The sequence below is a fragment of the Protopterus annectens genome, chromosome 13.part0 (genome assembly GCF_019279795.1).
Source record: "Protopterus annectens isolate FY-2018-M chromosome 13.part0, PAN1.0, whole genome shotgun sequence".
Taxonomy (NCBI): Eukaryota; Metazoa; Chordata; order Ceratodontiformes; family Protopteridae; genus Protopterus; species Protopterus annectens.
In genome coordinates this window covers 1,173,800,229-1,173,825,643 of record NC_056747.1, presented here as the reverse complement: position 1 = coordinate 1,173,825,643, position 25,415 = coordinate 1,173,800,229, and the positions used below count along the sequence as shown (strand labels likewise).

General features: G+C 42.1%; 1 protein-coding gene across 1 annotated transcript in view; it reads right to left on the bottom strand.

Moving 5' to 3' along the window:
• The window catches only part of DHX8 (DEAH-box helicase 8), a 959,075-nt gene that overhangs the window by 729,349 nt on the left and 204,311 nt on the right, over nt 1–25,415 (bottom strand). Inside the window, exon 6 of the mRNA XM_044055176.1 lies at nt 20,809–21,114. Within this exon, the coding sequence (XP_043911111.1) occupies nt 20,809–21,114 (306 nt within the window). The remainder of the gene's footprint in view (nt 1–20,808; nt 21,115–25,415) is intronic.

The window sequence follows — 25,415 nt, the reverse complement described above, 5'->3', positions numbered from 1 at the left end:
TGGTCACGCAATGCCTCTTGAAAAGGGTGTTTTATCAAACCCCCCGTCCATTAATTTCCTTTTCCTCTCTAACAGAACCCTGGATGAAAAGGAATGGCAGATAGCACAAGATTCTTGCAAGTATACAACCTCTAAACAATATGCACAGGTAACATGCCCATCAGTGACTGACATTTTTTGATTACAGTCAGGACATTTTTTAAAACCGGACTTGGGATGCTTGTCCTTATCTGCCAAGACACTACACTAAACCCATGCGGATCCAAAAATCACTGAGAACTTAGCAACAATAGGCTCTGAATACATACATACACACACACACACACACACACACACACACACACACACACACACACACACACACACACACACACACACACAAGAAAGCCTAAGATAAAGGTATTCAAAAATGTATGTTCTAACTACTATAGAATAAATGTAACACACACTCAAGTTAACTAGGTCGAAAAACAAGGCCAAATATACAAAGAGTAATACATAATATCACACCAAAAAACTCATACTGTAATTATAACTGTTATAGAATATCTAAGACACACTTAAGTTAACTAGGCCAAAAAACAATGAGGCCAAATATCTAAAGAGTAAATATAGTAAGAATATAATATCACACGGGAAGGGGAAGCTATCTATCTAACTACCTAAGCAAAATATTAGTAAAGCTATATATAAAAGCTACTAAATAGAACATTTTATAAAAGTTACTGGCCCGAGCATACACTGGAACCTCAGATCCGATGCAGCGGCAAACTAGATCTGGGGTAATTCACAGGGCATCATGGGATAGGGGGCTTGGCCTCGAGCTACTGGAAGACCTCAAGCTTTGCATGTGGCCATATCGGAGCCAAGGGATCGGCTCCGAATCCATCAGTCAATTATGAATGGTGAGATTGAACAACTTCACATCTACACATCACAGATGACAGTACCAGTGAGTAACATTTTAGCATCTAAGCAGATACAGCTACAAATTACAATTATCAGTATCAAGGAGTAATATATCACTACCAGCAGATATAAGTGCACATTACAGATAACAGTACCAGTGAGTAGCTTTTGTTACCAGCAGAAACAGCTACACATTACATGCAACACTATCAGTGAGTAACTTTTCAGTATCTAGCAGATACAGCAACACATAACAGTTGCCAGTCGCTGTGAGTAACTTTTCAGAATGTTACAGTCTTTAATTTCTCCAAATCTTTTAGGTTTCTAATACCATAACGGGAATGGATCCCATTCCTCGGTCAAAGTACGATTAAAGTTCATGAAATTAGTACTGTTTCAATCACTGATGTCAGCCAAAAGTGCTCTTCACAGCACCCGCAATGTGCCCAGTAATGACTCCTTCTGCAATTCGTACGGGGTTACATGGATTGGTAACAAATCTAAATATGATTGTAAATTCTTTTTTGCAAGACCCGTTGCTCCTACTACTATCGGAACTGTTTGGGTATAGATGCTGGTATTTTATGACTTTGTCTCTCTCTGTATGCAAGACACTGTAGTCACTGGATGTGGTGATTTCAATAATTAATGCTACTTTTGTTTTCTTTTCTTGGACCACTATATCCGGTTTTCTAGCATCTATCTTTTGAACTGTTGGTAATGGTGAGCCCATGTGATATAAACCATCATTTTCCATGATGCTTTGTGGCTCATGTTTCCAGTGTTTTTCAGCCACTTCTGTACCATAATGTTTGCACAATCCTCAGTGCAGCAGTCTCGCCACATTATTATGCCTTTCAGTATACATTCATTCTGCGATTAGTGTCGCAGCCAGCAACAAGGTGAGTGACCGTTTCCAATTCGGTTTTACAAAAACCCTACATTTGTCTGTTTCTCCCACATGTTCAATGGACTTTGTAAACCAGCGTGTACGTAGCCCACTATCTTGGGCTGCCAATATTAACCTTTCATCTCTCGGTTTGAATTTGCCTCTCCTTAGCCATTCCTGCATTCGTTCCTGATCAACATGAAGTTCTTCCAGGAGTATTTTATACTTGCAACTATATTTGTTTTTCCACATTTCTTGCCTTCTCATCTAGTCCTTCACCTTATATTCTTTCTTTTATTTTTTAGCACATTCAGTTGCTGCCTGTTTTTTATCCACTTCTGGTTTGATTTCCATTCCTGCTTGACGTCGATATGCTTCTGCTAAATTAAGCAGAGATGTCATCTTAGATTTATTCTCCTCAGGTTTCAAAACTTTCACTGCATTTGTATCTTGATCTATACATGTAATCAATTTCAAGGAGGCCTATATCCCTCTTTCAGAACAGGGATTTATAAACTTGGTACACAATGATTTTTTTGTAAATGAATCATCCTTCTTGTTTTAATATCTAATCTATCCAATATGTTTTGAGGCTAGTCAATCACTCCAAAACTAAGTTAGGACAGGAAGAGCAAATTGGTTTATAACTTGGATTTTGTTTCTGGATGTCAATGCTGTTTTCACGATTAATTTAAGTCTTCTAAAGTATTCCTTACTGAGTTTTTTTTAGATTTGTCCATGTTCTATTGCTGATCCTTCATCAATTCCCAAGTATTTATACATTCCCTCTTGCTCAAGTTCTTTTATGTCACATTCTGTCCTAAATTAGAAGTTATGTACTCACCATAACGTTCCATCTGAGTAGGTGTATTCATTTGTCTGCAACCTGTGGGTTATGGATCCGATATCGGATCCGAACCGGCATGGTTTTCCAGCTATGGATCCAAGCTCTCAGCTCCTCCCCTCACCCATAATGCCCTGCTCTACCCTCATGACCTCAGATCGAGTTTGCCAAAGCAACAATACCCTAAAAAGGGTAACAAAGAATATGCAGGAAACTGAAAGGCCAGGGGGAAAGGAGGGCGGGATGGTTGCAGACAAATGAATACACCTACTCAGATGGAACGTTACGGTGAGTACATAACTTCTAAATCTGAAGTAGGATATTCATTTGTCTGCAACCTGTGGGACAGAGTCCCCAGCTACCTGAATCTTGGGCGGCCATCATGGAAGGATATTCCGAGCACCGAGCCAAAGGATGCTCTACCCCTAGATGCAAGATCCAACTTATAGTGGGAAATAAGCGTATGAGATGAAGCCCACGTGGCTGCTGCACAAATATCATCTAGAGGAATCCTAGCCTTGAAGGCTGCCGAGGTAGATACTGACCGGGTTGAATGGGCATGAACACCCTCCGGTGCGGGCCTTCCTGAAGCTTGATAAGCCAATAAAATGCACTGTGAAATCCAGCGGGACAGAGAAACTTTAGAGATTGGCTTGCCCAAATTGAAATTTGCAAAGGAAATAAACAGCTGGTCGGATTGCCTATGACCAGCTGTCCTGTTCAGATAAAATCTAAGTTGCCTGTGAACATCTAATGAATGTAACTTATATTCACCTTTGTTTTCATATCTAGGGAAGAAAACAGGGAGGTTAATAGATTGATTGATGTTTGCTTCAGAAGCAATTTTAGGAAGAAAGGACGGGTTGGTCCTGAGGAGACACGGTCCGGATGAAATACCAAGTAAGGAGGTTTAGCTGATAAAGCTTGAAGTTCAGAAACTCTCTTGGCTGAAGTAATGGCTACCAAAAAGGCTGTCTTGTAGGACAAGAATTTGAGATCCACCGTAGCCGCTGGCTCGGAAGGAGGAGCGGTCAAGGCCTGTAGGACCAAAGAAAGGTCCCAAGGAGGAACTGCTTGTTTTATAGGGGACCTGAGAAGAAAAGTACCTTTAAGAAATATTTTACACAATTTGGCTGACATAAGAGGATTAGAGTCATGGCCAATGTGATAGTGAGAAATTGCCGCCAGTTGAACTTTGACTGTGGAACTGCTGGCACCATCGTTAAAGAGAGTGGTTAGAAAGTCAAGCACTAAAGGGAGAGGAACCGTGAAGGGATTCAGGCCTTGCCGCTCCGCCCACACAGAGAAAGCGTTTCCATTTGCTTGGTAAACCTTTCTAGTGGCTGCTTTATGAGTCGCCACCAACATAGCCTTTACAGGCGAAGAAATACGGGAGTCCTTATCAAGAGTGGAACTGGAGCAGCCAAGCGGTCAGCTTCAGGTTGTCCAGGTTCGGAGGAGGAATGCAGGATGGATGGGATATCAGATCCGGATGGGATCTAGAATCCAAGGAGGATTCACCGAGTGAGACCTTAGGAAGGGGAACCAGATCTGTCGAGGCCAGAATGGAGCAATGAGAATCATTCTGCAACCCACCCGAGAGGCTTTCTGAAGAACTTGCAGCATCAGAGGCAAGGGTGGATAGGCATACAGAAGACCGGGTGGCCAAGCATGCACCAGGCGTCTCTTGGGGTACCTCCGGGAGGAGGTATTAGAGGGAGAAAACTGTCGCACTCGGTGTTTGAGGGAGAAGGAAAAAGATCGCATGAAGGGTTCCCCACCGTGCGAATATCGTTCCGCTACTTGACAATTGAGAGACCACTCGTAAGGGGTCAGAATGGTGCGACTGAGCTTGTCCGCTAGGATGTTGGACCGACCCGGAATGTGCGTTGCTATTAGAAAGCGATTGGTGGAGATTGCCCATTCCCAAACTCTCATGGCCTCTCGACAAAGAGGGTAAGACCTTGTTCCCCTTGCTTGTTGATGTACCAGACAACAGACATGTTGTCCGATTGAATCGCAATTGTTCCCAAGGGAAGAAAGTCCTGAAGTGCTAGCAACGCTAAGAGCACTGCTCTCATCTCTAGAACATTGATATGCAGTAAGGTCTCTGAATCGTTCCACGTGCCTTGGACTGTCCGGCCCACAAAGTGCCCCCCCCACCCGAGGCGGAGGCGTCCGTGGTCACCGTGGCGAGGGAGAAGCACAAAATGGGCGGCCTTTGTGGAGATCCGGAGTGGAGCCACCACAAGAGGGACCGCTTGCAAGCCTTGCTGATCGCTATGGGATGATGCATGGGGAGAGCAAGGTATGACCACTGAACTAAGGCGTCCACTGTAGAATGCATATTGAGCCTGGCAAGAGGAAGAAGTGCTATAGCGGCCATGGACCCTAGGGCCCTCAGGACCAACTCCGCTGGAGCAGAACTTGACTGGAGAATGGCCCGCACCTGGAGCTGCAAATTTAGAACTCTGTCCGCAGTGAGGAAGGCTCGTAAACTCCTTGTGTCTAGCCTGGCCCCTATAAAATCTAAGAGCTGTGTGGGCGCCAGGTTGGACTTTTTTATATTTATTGTGATGCCCAGAAAGGGAGCAAGATGGAGAAAGGAGTCTCGCGCCAATAGATGTAGATGCCTTGTTGGGGCGGTAAGAAGCCAGTCGTCCAGGTAGGGAAAGACCTGCACCCCTGAAGCCTCAGGTGGGCGCTACCACTGCTAGTACTTTGGTGAACACCCTGGGGCTGTGGTGAGACCAAAGGGAAGGACCCGAACTGGTAGTGACTGGCTCCCAGCCGGCGGAGAAACCTCCTGGGCGCCTGTCCATCAGGATGTGGTAGTACGCGTCCTTGAGATCTATCGAGCACATCCAGTGATTTTCTCCCAGAAGGGGAGAATAGATTGCAGAGTGACCATTGAATTTTTCTTTGGGGACTGCCAGATTCAAGAGAGAGGTCTAGGATTGGTCTTAGTTCCCCGTCTTTTTGGCACTAAAAAGAATCTGGAGTAGAACCCTGATCCGATCTGGTCTGGGGAGCGGGCTGGATGGCTCCTTTCTTTAGCAGATGGCCAATTTCTGCCAAAGCGGCCTCCGTTGACCGGGTGGGGCGTCTGGGAGGACTTCAACTTTGGAAGGTGAAGGAAAGGAATGCGATATCCCTGGATATGATTTGGAGAACCCAGCGGTCCGATGTTATGGACTCCCATGCCGCTAGGTGCCCGAACGTCCCGACTGCCTCCAGAGTAGAGCAGTCGGGCAACCCCTCAGGGTTGCTGCGCTGGCCGTTCAGAGAAAGGTTCCCTGGACCCGAAGTTTCTGGGAGCCCTCTGCCTCTAGGGCGGCGTCCTCCCTGTCCTCCTCTGCCACGGAAGGACTGGTTGTCCGAGCAGGCTGGGACTGCTGCGACTTCGGAACCACATCTTCTTCTGACCCTTTTGGTTCCTAGAATAGGGCCTCTGGGGTGCAGAGAAGCGGATTCCGACGGCAGACAGCGTCTTCCGTCCTTTCGCTCTGGGTCAGCGTCGCGAACGGTCTTGCCAAACAGAGCAGAACCATCAAAGGCGTTCAAAGCGCCTTGAAGGGCTCAGAAAAATCGCGGAGCCAGGCCTGGCGTCAGTGACCAGTCCTGTCCCGCGGCTCTAGCGGCCTCCGTTGCATGGGAGAGTAGCCGCATAGAAGTATTCGTAACTAACCTAAGAGTGGCGATACGGGTGGAGTGCAGAAATCTGTCCTACTCGAAATGGACTCAGGGGGGGGTGCAGCGTATTCCTTAATAAGATCTCGCTGCATCCGAATAACATGTGCCAAATAGTTCAGCGCCCTTACTGAGAAGGTCGCGAACTGAACATCCGCTTCCCCAAGCGGTCCATCATCGAGACTCCTTGCTCGGTGGGTGGACTGAGGACTCTCCTGAGCCAGTTCCCTCTTTGTGGCGCCGCCGTCAACATGGCATCTACGGAGGCCTTACTCCAATGGGTCCGGTCGGATGGCGGACTAAGGATCCTATCCGGTCTTTTGGGAATTGGCTCCACGGTGTCCGGTTCCTTCCACGCCCTGGTGGTAATAAGGTCCACCAGGGGTCGGCAGGGGACACCCAAGAGGTAGACGGGCCCGTTTGAATGCCTCCAAGAACACGGACTCGTCCGAGGAAGACTTGGGGCAGACCACCCCTTATACGGAGCATTTCCATGATGTCTCCAAAGGAGACATCTCGAGGTGACCGTGGGGAGCCTTCCCCTTCCTCCAAGTCCGTGTCTTCTGTGAGAGACTCGGGAGTCAATGTGCCTCCTTTTGCGTATGCTTGCGAGGGACCTCCTCTGGGGGCTGTCAGAGGAGTCCTCGCAGCAGCAATTTGCTCCATAGGAGCAACTTGGGGCACCGAAGCGGGCTGTCCCAGGGGCGGATGGTGGAAGCCTGGCCCAGTGCAGAGGGAGCGGACGGAGCAGAAACAAGTGCCGGGGTCGGAGACCCTCAACAGAGCCCTCTCCACTACATCAAAAGCCGAAGGGGCCGACCTCGACCAAAGGATCCGACAATCGGCTCCCCTCGGATCCGAAGAGTGGATCGGAGCCGGCGCCGGCACTCGGATCGAAGGGACAGTGCGCTCCGACACAGACGGCGCCCGAAGGAGCACTGATCCCCGGATCGGCTCGGATCCAGGCTCCGAGATCGGGTCCGACACTCGAGGGCAGGGTCGGATCCAGTACCAAGTACTATCGGCGCCGACCCACCGGCTCCAAGCTGCTCGGCTCCAGCTGCTCCGAACCCGGATGGCGGGTGGGAGAAGGAGCAATAGGCTTAAAAGGGTGTTGAGCTCCCCGGGGAGGCAAACACTCCCATCTGCATCTGGGCCTGGATGAACCTTCTCATCATCCGGTCCAGATCAGCATCAGAAAGGCTATGGGTAGATCTCGGCGAGGCTACCGAGGTAGGCCTGGAGTGCCTCCTCGATAGCCTCGGCGGAGATCGGGTCTCCTCCTCCTCAGGACCCGGTGAAAACACACAGGGGACCGGAGCCGAGGAGGAGACCGAACTAACGGAGCCGGGAGAAGCCGCTTGGCTGGCGGGGCCGAAACAGAGGTCTCGGCCCGCCGCTGGTGCTTCTCCCTCCGGTCCTTAGCAGCATCCCTCTCCTCTCCAGAAGCGGGAGGTTGAGTCCCAGGAGCAGGAGGGTGCCACAGGGGAACAACTGTAGCCACAGTAGTCCCGAGGAGCGGAGGCGAGCCGAGTCTGGCGGTAAAAGACCCGCCAAGACAAGCTTGGACCTCCGCTCCCTCAGTGCCCTGGGGTTGAACCCTGCACATATGGAACAGCCAGATGTGAGGTGTTCAACCAGACAACACACAGTGTGGCCATCAGCCGGTGAGCTTATGGCCACACTCGAGCATTTAGAAAAGATAGATTTTGGCTGATCAGCCATAATCTACAAGCTACTAAAGTAACTTAAGAGTAACTTAAAAGTAACTTAAAAGACACACAGGCCTACACACACACTCTACGGAACAGCGAGGGGAGGGAAAAAAAATTACTTAATTTAACTCAAAGTACAATTATTAATGAGGGAAACCTAATCTTTCACACAAAAATACACAAAAAATTCAAAACTTTCTGTCTTAACAGGTAAAAATACAAGCACTTAGCTGAGAGCAAAGAACCCAAATCCAGTCACCAGCGCGGCAAACGAGATCTGAGGTCATGAGGGTAGAGCAGGGCATTATGGGTGAGGGGAGGAGCTGAGAGCTTGGATCCACAGCTGGAAAACCATGCCGGTTCGGATCCGATATCGGATCCATAACCCACAGGTTGCAGACAAATGAATATCCTACTTCAGATCTGATATTTTCCTGGTGCTGCAGTTTTCCTGCTTTAAAGGTTGCTTTTGCACTTTTATCAAGACCAAATGACATTCTAATATTGGAAAAGGTTTGGGAAACCTGCAACTGTGCTTTCAGTTCCTCATCTGATGAGCTATACAATTTTAAATCATCGACAAAGAGAAGATGAGAAGTCTTTAGACTTAGGAGACAAATTGTAGCCATGGCCTAAGCTACTATGTAAACAACTTAATGGTGTAATACAAGGCAGAATAGCAACGGTGACAGAGTCACCCTGGAATATCCCCCTTTGAATTTTTTTCCCTGGGATAATAATCTGTCCTTTATAATGGCTTAATTGCAAAGTGGTCTGTCACTTTCATGGTCACTGTAATGTAATGTAGTCAATCAACGCAGATGTATCTTGTACATTTTTAAGTACACTTTTATACATGAATGCGGAATACTATCAAATGCTTTTCTGTAGTCAATCCATGCCATACTTAAGAGTCTCTCCCTTTTTACAGTTCTCCACTATAACTTTAACAACAAATGATCCTTTGTTTCATATGACTTTCTTTTACTGCCCTTTTTGTTCTACTGCTATAATTGAGTTTTCTTCTAAGTGACTATAAACTCTGTCAGCGTCAATTCCCATGTACAGTCTATACGTCATTGGAAGACACGTTATTGGTCTTTAATTTTTAGGGTAGCTTGCAAGGTCACTCAAGTAATAGTATTCTTTTGTCTGTTGTTAGCCAAGTTGGTGTCTGTTTAGGGTGCGCATATAAATAATTCTTACTCATGGCTAAATCCTCGTGCAAAGATGTTAAAACTTTACCTACTTTTTTTAAATTTCTCCAAATGTTTTGGGCTTCCCATACCATGACGGGAATTGACTCTGAATACCTTCTTATTTCTAAGTCAAAGTATGACTAAAGTTCATGAAATTAGTACTGTTTCAATCTTTGATGTCAGTCAAAAGTGCTCTTCGGACCTAATAGACCTAGGATTGCATTAAAGGAACATACTAATAGTTGGTCTCAAGGGGGCATATCATTTCCAGACTTTAATTTATATGCTATCTCTTCTATTATAAAAGTTATAACATTGCTAATAGATCAGTCATATGTTGCAAAATGGAAGGAATATTGGGAATTAATTAGCATGCACTTCACAAAAATATCATTAATACACAAAAATACTATTATAAACAATCCCATGTTATGGTTACTAAAAGAGTTTTGTACCTCATCTATTACACCAAAATATATAGCTAGTTACCCATTAAATATTATTATTAGATATCGTAATTTTATATATATATATATATATACATCCTAAGTATAAGGAATGGAATTTTATCTTATTTCCTATAATGTATACACAAGGTATTCTTTTATCATCCACATCTGAAAGAACTCTTCTAGTCACAGAGAATAATTTAAAGTATTGGTATCAGATGCTGTCTGACAATAAAGTAAAAAATTTAGACTTCTTAAAGCAAGAATTTGATTTGAGAGAAACATGTTGGTTAGAGATTCAAACTTTTAGACAACATCTTACTAACAAACTTGATGCAATATCTTTAACAGTTAAAGAATCTGTTCCAATACTGATTGACTACTTGATATTAAATTTACAACATAGGGTTTCTGATAAAGGTAAGCTCTCACACATACATAAAATTATTAGAGATGAAACCTATTATAGTTCAGATAATTACTGGAATTATTTCAATTCCATTAATGGTGAATTACCAAAACAACAAGATAAACAATATATATTGGAATCTGCTTATAAAACTACCTCTTCTATTAATTGGAGACTTTTTACCTGGAAATTTTTACATAGATCTTTCTATACACCCTTAATGATGAATAAAATAAACAATAAAGACAACATATGTAAGCGATGTACTGTAGAAATAAATGCTGATTGGGCACATATGTTTTACGATTGTATAAAACTGAAGGAATATTGGATGTTAATCAATGATTTTTTGCAGGCTCTTTTCACAGATAATTTCATAGTCTCTAAATCACTTATATTATTTAACACCCCTGTTCCTAAATGTGTTAAAAAAGTTAAACTTCCTTTATTATGGTCAGTTCTAGCAGTGACTAGAAAAATAATAACCAGAAACTGGATTTCAGATACTCCTCCTTCATTTAATGAATTTAAAAATGTTATGATTGAAGTGTGTCATATGGAACTAATGACAATAAAGTCAAGAACCATTAGGAAAACATCTTACTATAATATATGGGATACCTTACAAAACTTGTTAAAACAGTCTTAGTTTCATTAGTAAGATGTTACAGTTTAATTAATTGATTTGATTTAGAGTGGATGTCTTTGTAAATACTTTAGTTGTTTTATCAAATGTTATAACTGTTTATATGTTAACTGCTTGCATAAGATTGTTATAATATTTATTTTGTATGTTAAAACTAATAAACTTGTTTTAAAAAAAAACAAGTGCTCTTCGGAACACTCGCAATATGCCCAGTAATGACTCCTTCTGCAGTTTGTACAGAGTTACAAGGATTGGTAACTTATCTAAATATGATTGTAAATTACTTTTTAAGACCCATTGCTCCTACTACTACTGGAACTGCCTGGTTATCTTTCTTCCACATTGCTCTCATTTCTGCCTGCAGATCCTGGTATTTTATGACTTTGTGTCTCCCTGTACACAAGACACTATAGTCACTGGGTGTGGCTATTTTAATGATCAATGCTACTTTTGTCTTCTTTTCTTGGATTACTATATCCGGTTTTCTAGCATCTATCTTTTGAACTGTTGGTAATGGTTGATCCCATGTGATACAAACTTAATTAATCATTTTCTTTGATGCTTTGTGGCTCATGTTTCCAGTGATTTTCAGCCACTTCGATACCATAAAGTTTGCACAATCCCCAGTGCAACAGTCTCACCACATTATTATGCCTTTCAGTATACAGTCCTCCTGCCATTAGTGTCCCAACCAGCAACAAAGTGTGTGACCATTTCCAATTCGGTTTTACAAAACCTACATTTGTGTTTCTCCCACATGTTCAATGGACTTTGTAAACCATGGTCACTGTAATGTAGTCAATCAGTGTAGGGTGTATTTTTAAGCACTCTTTTATTCGTGAATGTGGGATACTATAAATTGCTTTTTTGTAGTCAATCCATGCCATACTTAGATTCTTCTCCTTTTTACAGTTCTCTACTATAACTTTATTTAACAACAAATGATCCTTTGTTCCATATGACTTTTTTTTACTGCCATAATAAAGTTTTCTTCTAAATGACAATAAACGCTATCAGCGTCAATCCCAGTATATAGTTTATACGACGGAAGACACATTATTGGTCTATAATTTTTAGGGTAGATTGCAGGTTCACTCAAGTAGGAGCATTGTTTTTCCTGTTGTTAACCAGGTTGGTGTCTGTGCGGGCTGTGCATATAAACAGTTCATAAATCTTCGTGCAAAGATGTTAATACTTTCAGCCAAAAATGAGGTACTGCATCTGGGCCTGGAGTTTTCCAATTAGAGGCTTTTCTTAACTTTGTTTCAATCTCTCTGGCTGTTACTTCATCACATTTCATATCCTGTACCTTTAACCCTCTTATTCTTTCTTTAACTTCTTCTATCCAGTTAGCATTTTTATGTTCCACAGGATCTTCATAGATACTTCTCCAAAATGCATCTATTTCTTCTTTTTTTGGCAGTCTTTCAATTTCTTTTACCTTCTTTCCCAGTTCTCCAAAATTTTTTGGATCATCAATAAATTGCTTATTTTGTACTTTTCCTTTATATTTATCTTCGTAAAGCCGCAGTGGTACAGCGGTAGCGTTGTTGCCTCACAGCAAGAGGTTCTCCTGTTCGATTCTTGGCTAGAGTGCATTCTGTGTGGAGTCTGCATGTCCACCCCGCGATCGAGTGGCCTCCGAGAGACATGCGTGAATGGGCGTGCCTTCCCTGAAGGTTGGGTGTCGGGCTGGCAACTCAGCACCATAAAAATCTACTGCCAATCATTAGCGGACCGGAGTTCCGCTGTGGCGACCCCTAACCGGGAAAAGTCGAAAAGACAAACTTTATATTTATCTTCGTATCTTTTAAGTCTTTCTGCCTGTGCTGAAATTTTTAGTTTGTTATTTGTGATAGTACATGATAGATCCTGTTCTGTTCTAATACTGCACATTGCCTTTATCACATATATCTTAGTTTTTTTGTTTTTATTTTATACCTGTTCCCTCTTCTATAACCTTGTAACAGTGACACGTCTTGTCTTAGTTGCTTTATAGTTTTCTCTGTTCGATATTTCCATGATGGTATTCACTTTCACCCCTTCCTTTCCCCTCGCTACCCAGTGTTCCTGTGGTAGAACTTTATCAGTTATTAATTTACCAGCACACTAATATATTCCGTTTACTTCTGTTATATCGCATGGATCTAATTACTGTGTTCATTTGTTTTAGCAAACTTCTGACTTTTGGGGTTTTATTAACTTTCTTTCATTGATCTTGATACATCTGTCCAGGTCTATTAAATCAAGCAACTCTTCTCAACTCATTTTCTTCCAAACTGAGGGCACATCCCTCGTTTTCTGTTTCCTGCGGGCATTCTATAGAAGATTCTGTAGCAACTTCCTGTGGCACATTCTCTTCAACTTCATCCTGTGCCATCCATTGCTCTATTATATGGGAACTCACTGGCCTATCACTCTTCAACACTGACTGCATCAGAGTTTTTGCAGCTTCTTGTTCTTTCCCTTGCTGTCTAGCTTCAAGTGCAGGTGCTCCGTGACCTCAATTTCTATTTCTTAAACTTTCCCATTGCTAATGTACTTTTCTACTTTGTCTTCTTATTTTTTAAAACAAAGAGTGAGAAGGTCACACTGAAAAAACAATCAGTAAAAACTAAATGAAAACTCCAGCCAAGCTAGAACTTCCAATGAGTGACCTCCCAAACCTCCTGTAACAGAGGCACATGGGATATATTCAAATGACCCCTATGAACATCAGGTGTTTCAGCTGTATGGCAATTCTGATTGTCCATTACTTTTATGTTTGAAGTAAGTTTAATGGACAATTTCAGGCCAATAAAGCCAAACCCCACAAGATATGGATATGCATATGTTGGCCTTATGACCTCGTCAGCATAGCACAAGCAGAGTGTTTGACTAAGCATAAGAAACACAGGGTTGGTATACCCAGCTGATGTCCATTATCATTAAGGTGACTGCAAAATATCCCAACTAACAAATTAAAACAAACAGTGAGGAGATCACACTGAAAAACCAATCAGTAAAAACTAAATGAAAACTTCAGCCAAGCTAGAACTTCCAATGAGTGACCTCCCAAACCTCCTGCAACAGAGGCACATGGGATATATGCAAATGACCCTTATGAACATCAGGTGTTTCAGCTATATGGCGATTCTGATTGCCCATGACTTTTACATTTGAAGTCGTTTTAATGGACAATTTCAGGCCAATAAAGCCAAATCCCATTAGCTATGGATATGCATATTTCGGCCTTGTTATGACCTCATCAGCATAGCACAAACAGAGTGTTTGCCTGTATTTTTCTTCAAATATCTTTGGCCCTGCTCTTTTTGTACCGGTCAGTTTTGCTTTCTCCTTTGGATAAATATTACACCATATTAAATCTCCTTTTCTTTCCCATGTCCATATTTCTTCTTCAGATGCTTCCTGATCTTCCTGTTTCTCCCTACTCTGGGGACTCACTCCATCCTGCTGTGATGTAACCTGCATTAGACCTTCTACACCAAATCCTTCACTTCACAGGCACTCTATAATTTCAACTTCTATTTTTTTTTTTTAATTTCTACTTTACTAATCTTCTTTTCTATGTTCCATCTTTATGATTTTATTTTTTTTATTGTGAAACTTTACATATCTAGATGCCTTTGCTGTATTTCTCTTCAAATATCTTTGGGGCTGCCTTCTTTGCATTGATTAATCTGGCTTTCTCCTTTGCATAAATATTGCACCATATCAAATCTGTCTTTCTTTCCCACGTCAATATTCTTTTTTTATATTTTTCAAATATTTCTTGGTTTTGTTGTTTGTATTTTTGCACTTCTGCAGATGCTTCTATTTCCAAACAGATGAAGGTTTCTTGATCTATATACTGTTTTTCACAAATCTGTTGCATTAATGAACACAAGTTTTCATTTGAAGCTTCTGACAATTTTTCTTGGACATATTTTTCTTTTCTCTAATTTCTCTCTTAATCATTTTGTATATCTTGTGTCTGGAAATTCTGGGCTTTTGGATAGCAGTAACAATACATAATTTCTTTCTTATCCTCAACAGTCCACTTTATCGTCTTTATGGCTCTTCTTTGGCCTATCAGTTCTTGTGATTTTTGTGGACTACTACTTCCTTCTACAACAGGGGGTCATCCCCCCTGAGCCTGGCCTAGCCCCACTGTAGTACTGTTTCTGTGTTTTGAGGATTCTATACTGTCATCTTTTCCAGTCCTGGCACCAGTGTGTCTACCAGGATTGGGCACTTTTTAATCCTTGGCCTTGTGCACCCAACTATCTTTTTTAGTTTTTGACTTTTGTTGCAGTGTGTATGTAAGACATCCTAGAAAGACAATCAAGGACGATTTCTGAATGTCTATCTGGAACCCCAAATTAGTCAGTCAAAAAAATAAAAAAAAACATGTTAAGGACTCTTGACATCTGGGAGAAGAGACTGCAAAGACAAGTAAGTCATCTAAATAAGGAAAAAGATGGGTACCTTTCAGTTTGCAATGAACTATGACTGGAGCTAAATACTTCATAAACACCTTTGGATCTGTAGATAACCCAAAGGGTACTGCATAGAACTCAGTGTATGCCCCAGACACAAAAACACTAAGAAATTATGTGAAGCTTCTGGCTAATGGAATGTGATATTATGCAGCTTTTAGTTCTAAGTGTTACCATAAAGTTTCCCTGGTGAATGAAAGGACATTTGAAGGGTTAACATCTTGAATGCTGGGACTTCCACATATAGACTTAGAAAGGAAAGATCTAGATCTCGTGTTCAAGAAAACTTTCATTTGTACCAGAAATGTTTTGAATAGAAGCCCTTGCCCATTTGATTAAAGGCACTGCTTCTATAACTCCTAGGGTGAGCAAATGCTAAAGAACACAAGGAAAGTATTCTGTTTGGTTTGAAGGATGGAGAAGAACTCCTTTGAAAGGAGATTTTTGTATTCAGTTCCATATGCATTCATCCTAAATCACCTTTAACAACCATGAGTCTGTCACAATTTGTCATCAAAGGGGAATGTCTGGAGCCAGCTGAGATAGGTTTTGAAAGACTGAGGCAGGAAAGGAGGGAGAGGAAGGAAGAATCCTGGCACAGTCACTCTGAAGTTATAGACTGTCCCTTTTTTGAAAGGGTCCTTGTTTCTTATTTCCCTCTTGTGATTTCTTTTTATTTCCCTTTGTAGTAAGGCAGCATACATCCACCAAGGCTAGACTTGTAGGAGGAATAGGTGTAGAATAATGCAAACCCACTTGTAACATATCGCATCATCTCCTCGATTTTGGGGGAGCATCCAATTGCTCCCATAACATACCTGAGAAAAAGAAAATTTTGTCAGGGGAAGCACTAAGGACCAGCTTTCATCAGCATTAGAGTTTTGGGCTTGTGACTCTGTAGAAGTAGCCTTATGTTGGTGTCAGAAATGTCTGACATGCCTTCCTCAGGAAAAGTTTGACTAAACCGATTTACAGGTTTTGTATTCTGTGTACCAGGATTGACTACATTTTTTGGCTGAGGTATGAAAAACATCTTTTGTTCTTCCTTTACCAATATTTTAATTAGGTGAACTGGAGAAGAAATATCCATCTAATCAGGAGGTCTCTACCTCAAGGCATATCCAGCAGCATGCCTCAATAAGTTTCTGTGTAAAGGTTGTTCTCCTAAGCCAGTCTTGGACAATGAAACAGCTGAAGAGGAACTGGCTGACCCCCAAATCATGGCAGCTGAACTACACCAGAGGAAGCCGAAGATATGAATGAGTGATCTGAGGAATGACTGCTGGTCACTATAGAATCACCCACTAAAGGCAGCGGATAAGACTGAGGCCGCACAGTTGTCTAGGACTCTCTGTTGTTTTTTCCTTCTAGGAACAATGGAAGTTGGAACTGCAGAAACAGAGTAAGTATCAATGCTGTGACTGAGGAAGGTGCTATGGAAGCGAGTAAAATCTCTGGAACAAGTCTGTCAGAAGGTAAGCTGTCAAACAGTTTGCACAAGCAGCACACTTACACTTTCACACGTATTAAATGTCTCCAAAACACTAATGCATAAGCAGCACAAAAAAATTCCCATGAGAAATCCCATTAGAATAAAATCAGTCTGACGGAAAATAAGGATAGGTAAGTTGTCACAGTGTGAACACAACTACCACTTCACCTGAAGGATTCCTTGCCAAAAATACCCCCCCCACAAATATTTGGTTTAAATACAATGAAGTTTATAAAAGCAGTACATTTCCCTACCAAGCAAACCATCAAATTAGATTAAGCTAAAAACGGCAGTCCCTGACAGGAAATTTCCAATATAGAAGAAATACCATAGCTCTTAAAGTGCCAAAACAGTTAACAAGTACATAAAAATAAATAAAAGTAAAAAAAAAAAAAAAAAAAAATCCTTCTCTATAGAAAAATATAAACAAAAAAATAGTACATTTTCTGTGCCCCAAAGGGGACTTATCTGCCAGAAAGGAGCTGAAGTGCAAGCTGCTGTTCTTACGAAGTTTTGGGCTGTTTATGATGTGGCAAAAGTACCAAAGACTTCCCACTCTGACTGCTGATTTTCCCTCCGCAGAGCTGACCAATCAGCAGTCAAAGTAGAAGTATAGGAGGCAGTCAGAGCTTTTGAATCTGGACAGTTGCTGTGCCTTGGGTAAGAAGCAATCAATATAGCTTAAAGGCTACTACAGCAGTAAGAATGAAGAACATATATCCTGTAGTTGCCTGAGAATATGTTCCTCGTATTTCAAAATATGTGACTGTTAAGTCACGACCCTAAAAGCTACGGCTGCCCAGTATGCACTTTCTTCCAAAAATCTATCATGCAATCTTTCACGTTCCCAGGGAATAGTACTGTACCCAGAAGCCAGTCTTGCTCTATTAGCAGACCCACAGGATACTGTCACTGGGTTTGTTACAGGATTTTTATACAAAACCTTATGAGGTCCTGCACCCTACATATGCAGTCAAGCCCTTTAGGGCATGGGCCTGGGAGTCTGGCACTTGGTTATTAACTTCAAAAACATCAACACAGCTTCTGGAAAAATTACTTTTGGGGGAAGATTCTATCATGAAAAGGTCTGCATACTTGCTCTAGAAGCAAAGGCCTCATGAGAGTGCCAAATGCAACGTTCCCTCATAACAGCAAAAGTATCTCCAAATGATAGATCTTCTAAGAGTGAAACATAGGTCAGTGTTCTCACTGACTAACAAAGGCAAGGGGTAGGGAAGTAAAGTTGTGTAAACAACTTGCCATAACTGTAGATGTTCAAGTAAATCAATGTTGCAGCACTGAACTTTGGGACCTCCTGCCATGTAGAAACCTCTGCCTGGCCCAAATACCAATGTCTTTCACAATTCCCCCAGCTGGAGGACATATTTGTCATCTGACATCAGGACATTGGTGGTGTAGAGTGTGACTGGCTGGTGCCATCTTCAGGTATTTCTTGTTCAAGGTATTTAAGTCCAGTGCTCCTCAGGCAGAGTACAACCTGCCCCACTGACTCTACTAACAGAAACTGACCCTTTGTAGGTTGAAGCAAGGTGTGGGGAAAAAAGTGGGGAGAAGGTTATATGTTAGGGTACCCATCCAACTTCAAGGGTAACAGAAAAGAGGGGTACAGTAGGGAGGGAAATGTTACTGCTACACAACTGTACTATGTTCATTATAGTCAATGTTGCAAACCTTAGTCTCGGGACGACTCCCAAAACTATGTTACTGGAGTGGCTAGAGGGCACTATGCTCCTGGGACACCAGGCCTGGCAGAATGGCAGAGGTACACTCATCTATGTCTCCGGATATTCTACCAAGGTGGTAGTTTTTAGTGAAGGACTGCACAAAAGACCAAGTAGATGCTTCTAGGATAAACTGGGTCAGTATCTCTTTTAGCAATGCTGTGTTGGCAGCCTTTACCCTGTGGAATGAGCCCTGAATTTGCTAGCAGTTTGCTTTCTGTGACGGAAGTAACAAAAGGTGACACAGATTGCTAGCCATTTGAAGATGGCCAGTCTCTCCACTGTTTTCTCTTTTTTATCTCCTGAGAATGTCACCAAAAGTTGATCAGCTCTGTTTGAGAATCTAGCTGTGTGAAAACAGAATATTACTTGCCTGTGCACATCAAAAGAGTGAAGATTGGTCAAGAATACAGGAAGGACGACAGCCAGTTTCAAGGAAGCACTGATATTACCTTGGGCAGAAAGGAAGAATTAGTTCTCGAGGTTAATCTACCCCTGTGGAAAATGAGAAAGGATAGATTACACATAATGGCTTGCAGCTTAGCTATATCCCTGTCTGAGGGAAAAAAAAACAAAAAAACAATCTTGCAGTCATGGACAAAGGACTTGCAAAGTCAGAATTACAGCAGGATATAACATCACACACACAGAGACCACAAATAAGAGTATCTAGAGCTTCTTCCTTTTCCTCCGATTCCAGAAAGTGATCAAGCTTTTTCACAGTGTTTCTAAACAAAAGTGGGAAAGATGGAATTAAAAGATAACATCTATAAAGCTCAAAGCAGAAAAGGAATAAACTCTCCTGCCCCATTTACTGCTGTCCAAGATGCTTCTAAAACAGAGGGCAGTGGAATAAAGGATTAAGACCCATCTAAGCTGTCCTGCATAAGCCTGATGCCTGCTCAAAGGTGTCACTGGGGGAATTTGAAGGGACTCATCATTCTTGTCCACCTCAGACCAACCTGCCTCACGTTTTTTTTATTCCTCAAAGTAGTTGGTGTGTGAGTAAGTCCCACATCCATAACTATTCAATGAGGCAAGCATTGACAGTAGCACGTCTGGAGCCAGGAATGTATCTAACACATGTTGAATGTCAGGAGACATGCAAATGGCTGTCATTCATGCATTAGTTGAAGTCAATGTGTACTGCACACAGGCCAGCAGCAGAACTAATACCAGAGTCTCACTGAGGACATAACTGTGTGTCTGAGACTCCAGTTCACACATTCAAATATCTATTCACATCAAGCCCCTAAGAGAAAAGCTCTAACAAGAGATGACCAGACTGACAGTCTTCATACAGACCTGCAAGATCAAACGGGGTTGAGATGCCATCTGAGCCGGCAACTCAAGGGCTGTGAATACCATCAACCACTAAATGGGCAAAAACAAAGAACACAACAGGTTTGTCAGCCACTGGCTCTAGATGACCAACTAGAGGAACAGGAAGCATAAGAAGCCTAGGATGCACCCCCCCTTGACTGTGGAAGCTTATGCCACCTCTAGTTCTGCCACATAATGGGTGCAGGCTCAAATGTTGTTAACTGTGGTCAAACAGATTAACTACAACTGATGGGTAGGAATGAAAAACAGACCAACCTTTTGCACACAGGATTAATCTACGTATGCTTTGATGCATGCCTGAGAATGAGTCCATGACTCTCCCACTTGTCCTCAATGAGATGATTTCTTTACAGCCATCATGTTTTTGATCTCAAAGCAGGTCAACAAATCATGCTCCCCAACCAAGACAGTAAAGGGAATGCTGATGTGGGTCATGTAATGTACTAACATTTAAGTATGCAAATGATGGACTTCTGCGGTGATCACAAGGACAACGAATGAAACTGCATGAGTACACACGGGTGACCCACTCACTTATGTAGCTAAAATACTGCATCACAAAGTACATCAGAACAAGCACATGGACATTACTGAAAGTGGGATCTTCACCATTCACCAAAATAGCTTGGAAGAGGAAGTCAGAAAAGAAACCATCAAAAAAAGTCCTTGACATTATAGACTTTTTTGGGGGAAGAGGCTTAGGAACAACAGCTTTATGGTCACAGCACAAAAAAGAGGGTGATATCAAAACTTCCAACAGGGGCATATGCAAAGTATCTGGCTATTACAAACCCACTATCAAAGAGGGCAGTGCTTTACCTGACATTTATAGACAGGAAAAGCACTGCAGAAGTCAATGAAAATAATTGTGTGTGTAAAAGTGACCATAAGCAGAAACAATTTAATTTATTGGAAGACCTCATAATCAAGTAATGAAACTCTTTCCTTTGTCAAAAGCCCACAGAAGAGTATGGCTAAAAAGTACAGTAATTATCAAAGTACCTTAGTCCTTCCAATTGCACAAAGCACCCAAACTGCATAATGCTGGTGACTTTGCCATTATAAATGTCACCAATGGATGGTTCTTCAGGTGGAGGTCGCTCTACATGCTTATCTTTCCATCTGTCATTTAACTTTGATCCATATCGATCTCTGTGATCCTTGCTAGGACTAGGACTCCTGCTTCTGGAACGACGTTTGGACTTGCCTTTGTTTCTATCACGTGATCTAGATCGGGATCTGTGCTTGCGTTTTCGGTCCCTACTTCGGCTGCGACTGCGCTTTCTTTTCTTTTCTCCATTATCAGAACTGAGAGAAGGAAAAAAAATTAAAATAACATTAAGTAGTACTTGTAAACTTAAAGCCACATCACACACAAGTGCAGAAGGAAATACATATCCAGATGAATTATGTACACAACTACAGAAAAACAACAAAGGACAACAAGAGATTAATATTCAGTGAATTAAATGCACAAAATTCTTCTTGAAAATACATGCTCTGCTATAAATTACGGTTATAAAATTTCATTTTGGTTTAATAGCAGCAGAGAAGAAAACCCAGTTCAATTAACAAAAATCTGCACCTAAAACTGAAATCTAATAATTTATTTTGGGTCATCAATCATCGGGGCTGATTTATATCATTTTATTTTAATTTGTTTACCAGGGTAGAGTTTTGATGTGAGTAAACCAATTTTAGTTTCAGCCCAAAAGTACAGAAATTATCAGAACAAAAATGTACAAAATCTTACAGTGAAGTAAAGATACAGCTGAATTCAAACATTAAGTATAGTTCGGTAACACACTTACGGGGCTGTGTTAAACAGATTACTGCACCACTACATACAGTACTACATACTTACACATAATATACAAAAATAATGAAGTTTAACAAATGGGGTGAAAGGAAAAGGAATCGAGGAGGATGGGTGGTATGACTGGGCTAGAAGTAGGAGATCAGAGCAGGTGATGAAGGGAGAAGTAATAGTCTACTGACAGCTGAACACTACATGTCAGAAAAGGATATAAAAAGAGATAAAGGTTGTGGTCAACTTCTGCAGGATACATTGTGGTTGGCCTGCAGTTCTAAGACACATCATGGTTGGCTTGCAGTTTATATAGTTTAACGTGAAGCCACCATGGAGAATTGTAGAAGGCTTTGAGGGGCATTTATATTTAAATTTGAGTTCAATGGGTATTTCTGGAGTGTTTAAAACTTAAATGTGCATAATTTTTGCTCTAGTGTCAAGTCTGCTTTATTCTAGGTTGCTGGGAGGTTAAAAATGTATATGCAAGTGAGGTTTTGTATTGCAACTTTTTTAAACTGGACAGGATTATATTTGGTCGAGGCAGCCCCCTCCCCCAAGCGCAGTCTATAGGCTTGCCTTTTCTGGTCACACACTCCTCCTCCTCTACACACACAGTTCCAACTCTGGAATTGTTGTGCTGCTCTAACTTTTAACAAACACCAACATTACTGTAAAAAAATTCCTTAAAAACTAAAGTTGTTGTGGTTAGTTTCACATCTCTCTTGAAACTGTCCCCCCCCCCCCCCCCCCCATTTTGGTTTCTATAGCTTGTGTGTTGTTAACTCAAGGTTCCCTTAATTTGACTTAATAGCAGCAGCCTGCATTTAAAGTGGAACCTGTGTGTTGAGAGACAGCCTTACAAGACTATCTGCAAATATATAGAGCTGAGTATATTTTTCTGTATTATTCTGTATTATAGAGCTAAACTGTTGCTTAGATATCTGTTGTCTTACTGTTCTGCAAATATACAAAGATCAGTATATATTCTTTTGGTTTTATAATTTGCACCCTGATTCCTCATATCTCTGTTGAAACTTTTCCCCACCCCTCCTCCCTGTTCTTGGTTGTAGTTTAAATTTGGTGGCTATTGCAGTGCCCGCCCCACTGTAGATTTGATCTAGGACACTCCCCCAGTCCCATCTCTTTACCGCATTCTACCTAATAAACCCTTTCTGCACTTGCTTTTAGTCCTTTTTAATTTAATTACATTTTTTCAAACTGTGTGTGGACTAATATTGCTACATACTCAAGTGTGCCAGCTTGCACTGCATGTGAATTGTTTTTACTACTGTTTTTGCTACTTTTCTGAAAAAAAAATTGCAAGCCTGTTTCCTACCTTTCCTGTAATTAGTGTTCCAGATACAGATTTGCTGTATCCAGGACTATTTGTAAGCTTCTGAGCCCCCCAAGCCTTTCTGTGTTGGAGGGAAGCCTTCTAGCTCATCAGTGGGAGTGGTAAGCACTAGGTAACCTGTCTACCATATAAAAAGTGGTTCTGGCCCAGAATTTGTAGTTACTGGCCGTTTGGGCGGTCTTCCATCTCTCTCAACTTTCTGATTTGAAGGCCTGCATTTGCACTTGTTTCTGTCCTGTAACTATTTTGCTTTTGAGTCATCCTAAAAGTACTCAATTGTATTTATTACTGCTTAGTGTAACTCATTCTAAGCCTTTTAGTTTAAGCACTTGGGCTTCAGACCAGTTGTTTCACATTAAGAAGGTTTGTGGTCTGCACTGTAGTGGCAGAACAGGTAGCTTACATCCTTCTAAGTTGGGAACTGCTGATTGAGGGCTCAGTGTCTGTTATTCTGAAAGTGTATTGATTCTGGTTTAAGCACTTGGGCTTCAGGCCACTTATTTTACATTAAAATGGTTCGTGGTCTGCACTCTTGTGGGAGGAGAGGCTGGACTCTGCCCTTCTGAGCTGGGAATTTCTGGTTAAAGGCTTATAGTGCCTGCATATTTGAACTGCTTCTTACTGAAATTGGTACACCTTGTTTGCTGTAGCATAGACTAGATCCAGGCCTGCTGAATCTAGCTTTGTTTGTATAACTTGAGCACTAATCCAGGCATTCTTTAAAGTATTAAATTGTATTTATTACTGCTTGGTAGTAACTTGATTAAAGTGTAGCTATCATTCCAAGTCTTTTGGATTAAGCACTTCGGCTTCAGACCAGTTGTTTTACATTAGGAAGGCTTGTGGACTGCACTGTGGTGGCAGGACAGGTAGCTTACATCCTTCTAAGTTGGGAATTGCTGATTGAGGGCTCAGTGTCTGTTATTCTAAAAGTGTATTAATTCTGGTTTACGCACTTGGGCTTCAGGCCAGTTGTTTTACATTAAAAGGGTTTGTGGTCTGCACTCTTGTGGGAGGAGAGGCTGGACTCTGCCCTTCTGAGCTGGGAATTTCTGGTTAAAGGCTTATAGTGCCTGCATATTTGAACTGTTTCTTACTGAAATTGGTACACCTTGTTTGCTGTAGCATAGACTAGATCCAGGCCTGCTGAATCTAGCTTTGTTTGCATGCTTGTTGTTTGTTTGCTTGTTATTTCCCTGAAACGCTAATTCCACCTAAAACGTGGCTTTTCAGTGCTTCTGTGGATCCCTAGTGATATCTGCATTGCTTACTGTACTTATTTCCTTGTTTCACTTAAAAGAAAGTTACTGTTTGTCATTTTTGCATTTAAGTTACCTGTAACACATTGCATTTAAGTTACCTGGCACTTGCTCACTAAAGCAATTATATAAGTCAGCACTAAAAAATTAAAAGCACTACACCCTCACAAACTCCCCTTGTGTACCTTGTTCCCCATTGGCCCTTTTTTCAATTATAAAGGAATTCCCAATACTATTCTAGCATGTCCAAAGGTCAGTTGTCAATCTCCTCTCCGGTCCAGCTGGTGAATCTGGGAATCTTGAGGCAATGTTACAACTGCCTCATGTACACAGACAACCCTCTCCTCCTCCCAACAAATTCCAACACATGTGAGAGATGCAACCATATAGCCATACTGGAGGCTAAGCTCTCTCAACTCAGTACTGGCAGAACCAGTCAGGAGGAGAAGGAAACCACACTCACTACAATTCCAGTCTCACATAGACCTACCACGACAGCAAACCAAACACAAACACACAAAAACATACTCGGAGGCTAAATAAAAATCTGCCTAAGCAGCAGAGACCTCCAAAGCAGACACCCAAGCAACCGCTATCCCAAAACAAAACAAAACACGTGCAACACATAGCTCACAAAGCTAGTGTGCCGAACAGTCACAGCCCTTAAGGCTAAACAACACACCTGATACACTTGTAATAGGTGACAATCGCCAGGCACACTGACGTCCCGCTCATCAGGCTGAACAAGGAGAAGGTCACGGTGAGCTGCCTGTCGGGCGCTAGGATCCACCACATAACACAAGCACTCAGGTCACTCCAAGGCAAGTACAAATATGACTCAGTCATTGTCCATGCTGGTGTGAATGACCTGAGACGTACCTCCCTGGACTACATGAAAAGAGACATAGAGGAGCTCTCTGAGCATGTAGCCCAGGCCGGTATGACCCTGACCTTGAGTAGCATCTTACCCTCGCCAAGAATGATGCCAGAATATGAAGACAAGATGATCAATTTCAACAATTGGCTTAAGTATTGGGGATCCAATGCCTGTCAGCCTGGGATGACATGCTCGACAAGCCACGATGCTTCGCTAGGGACGGCTTGCACCTGTCACCCCCTGGGCTTTCGGATATTGGCAAAGGCTCTTGCTACCCCCATAGTGCCTTTTTTAGGCAAGGCTCAAAAG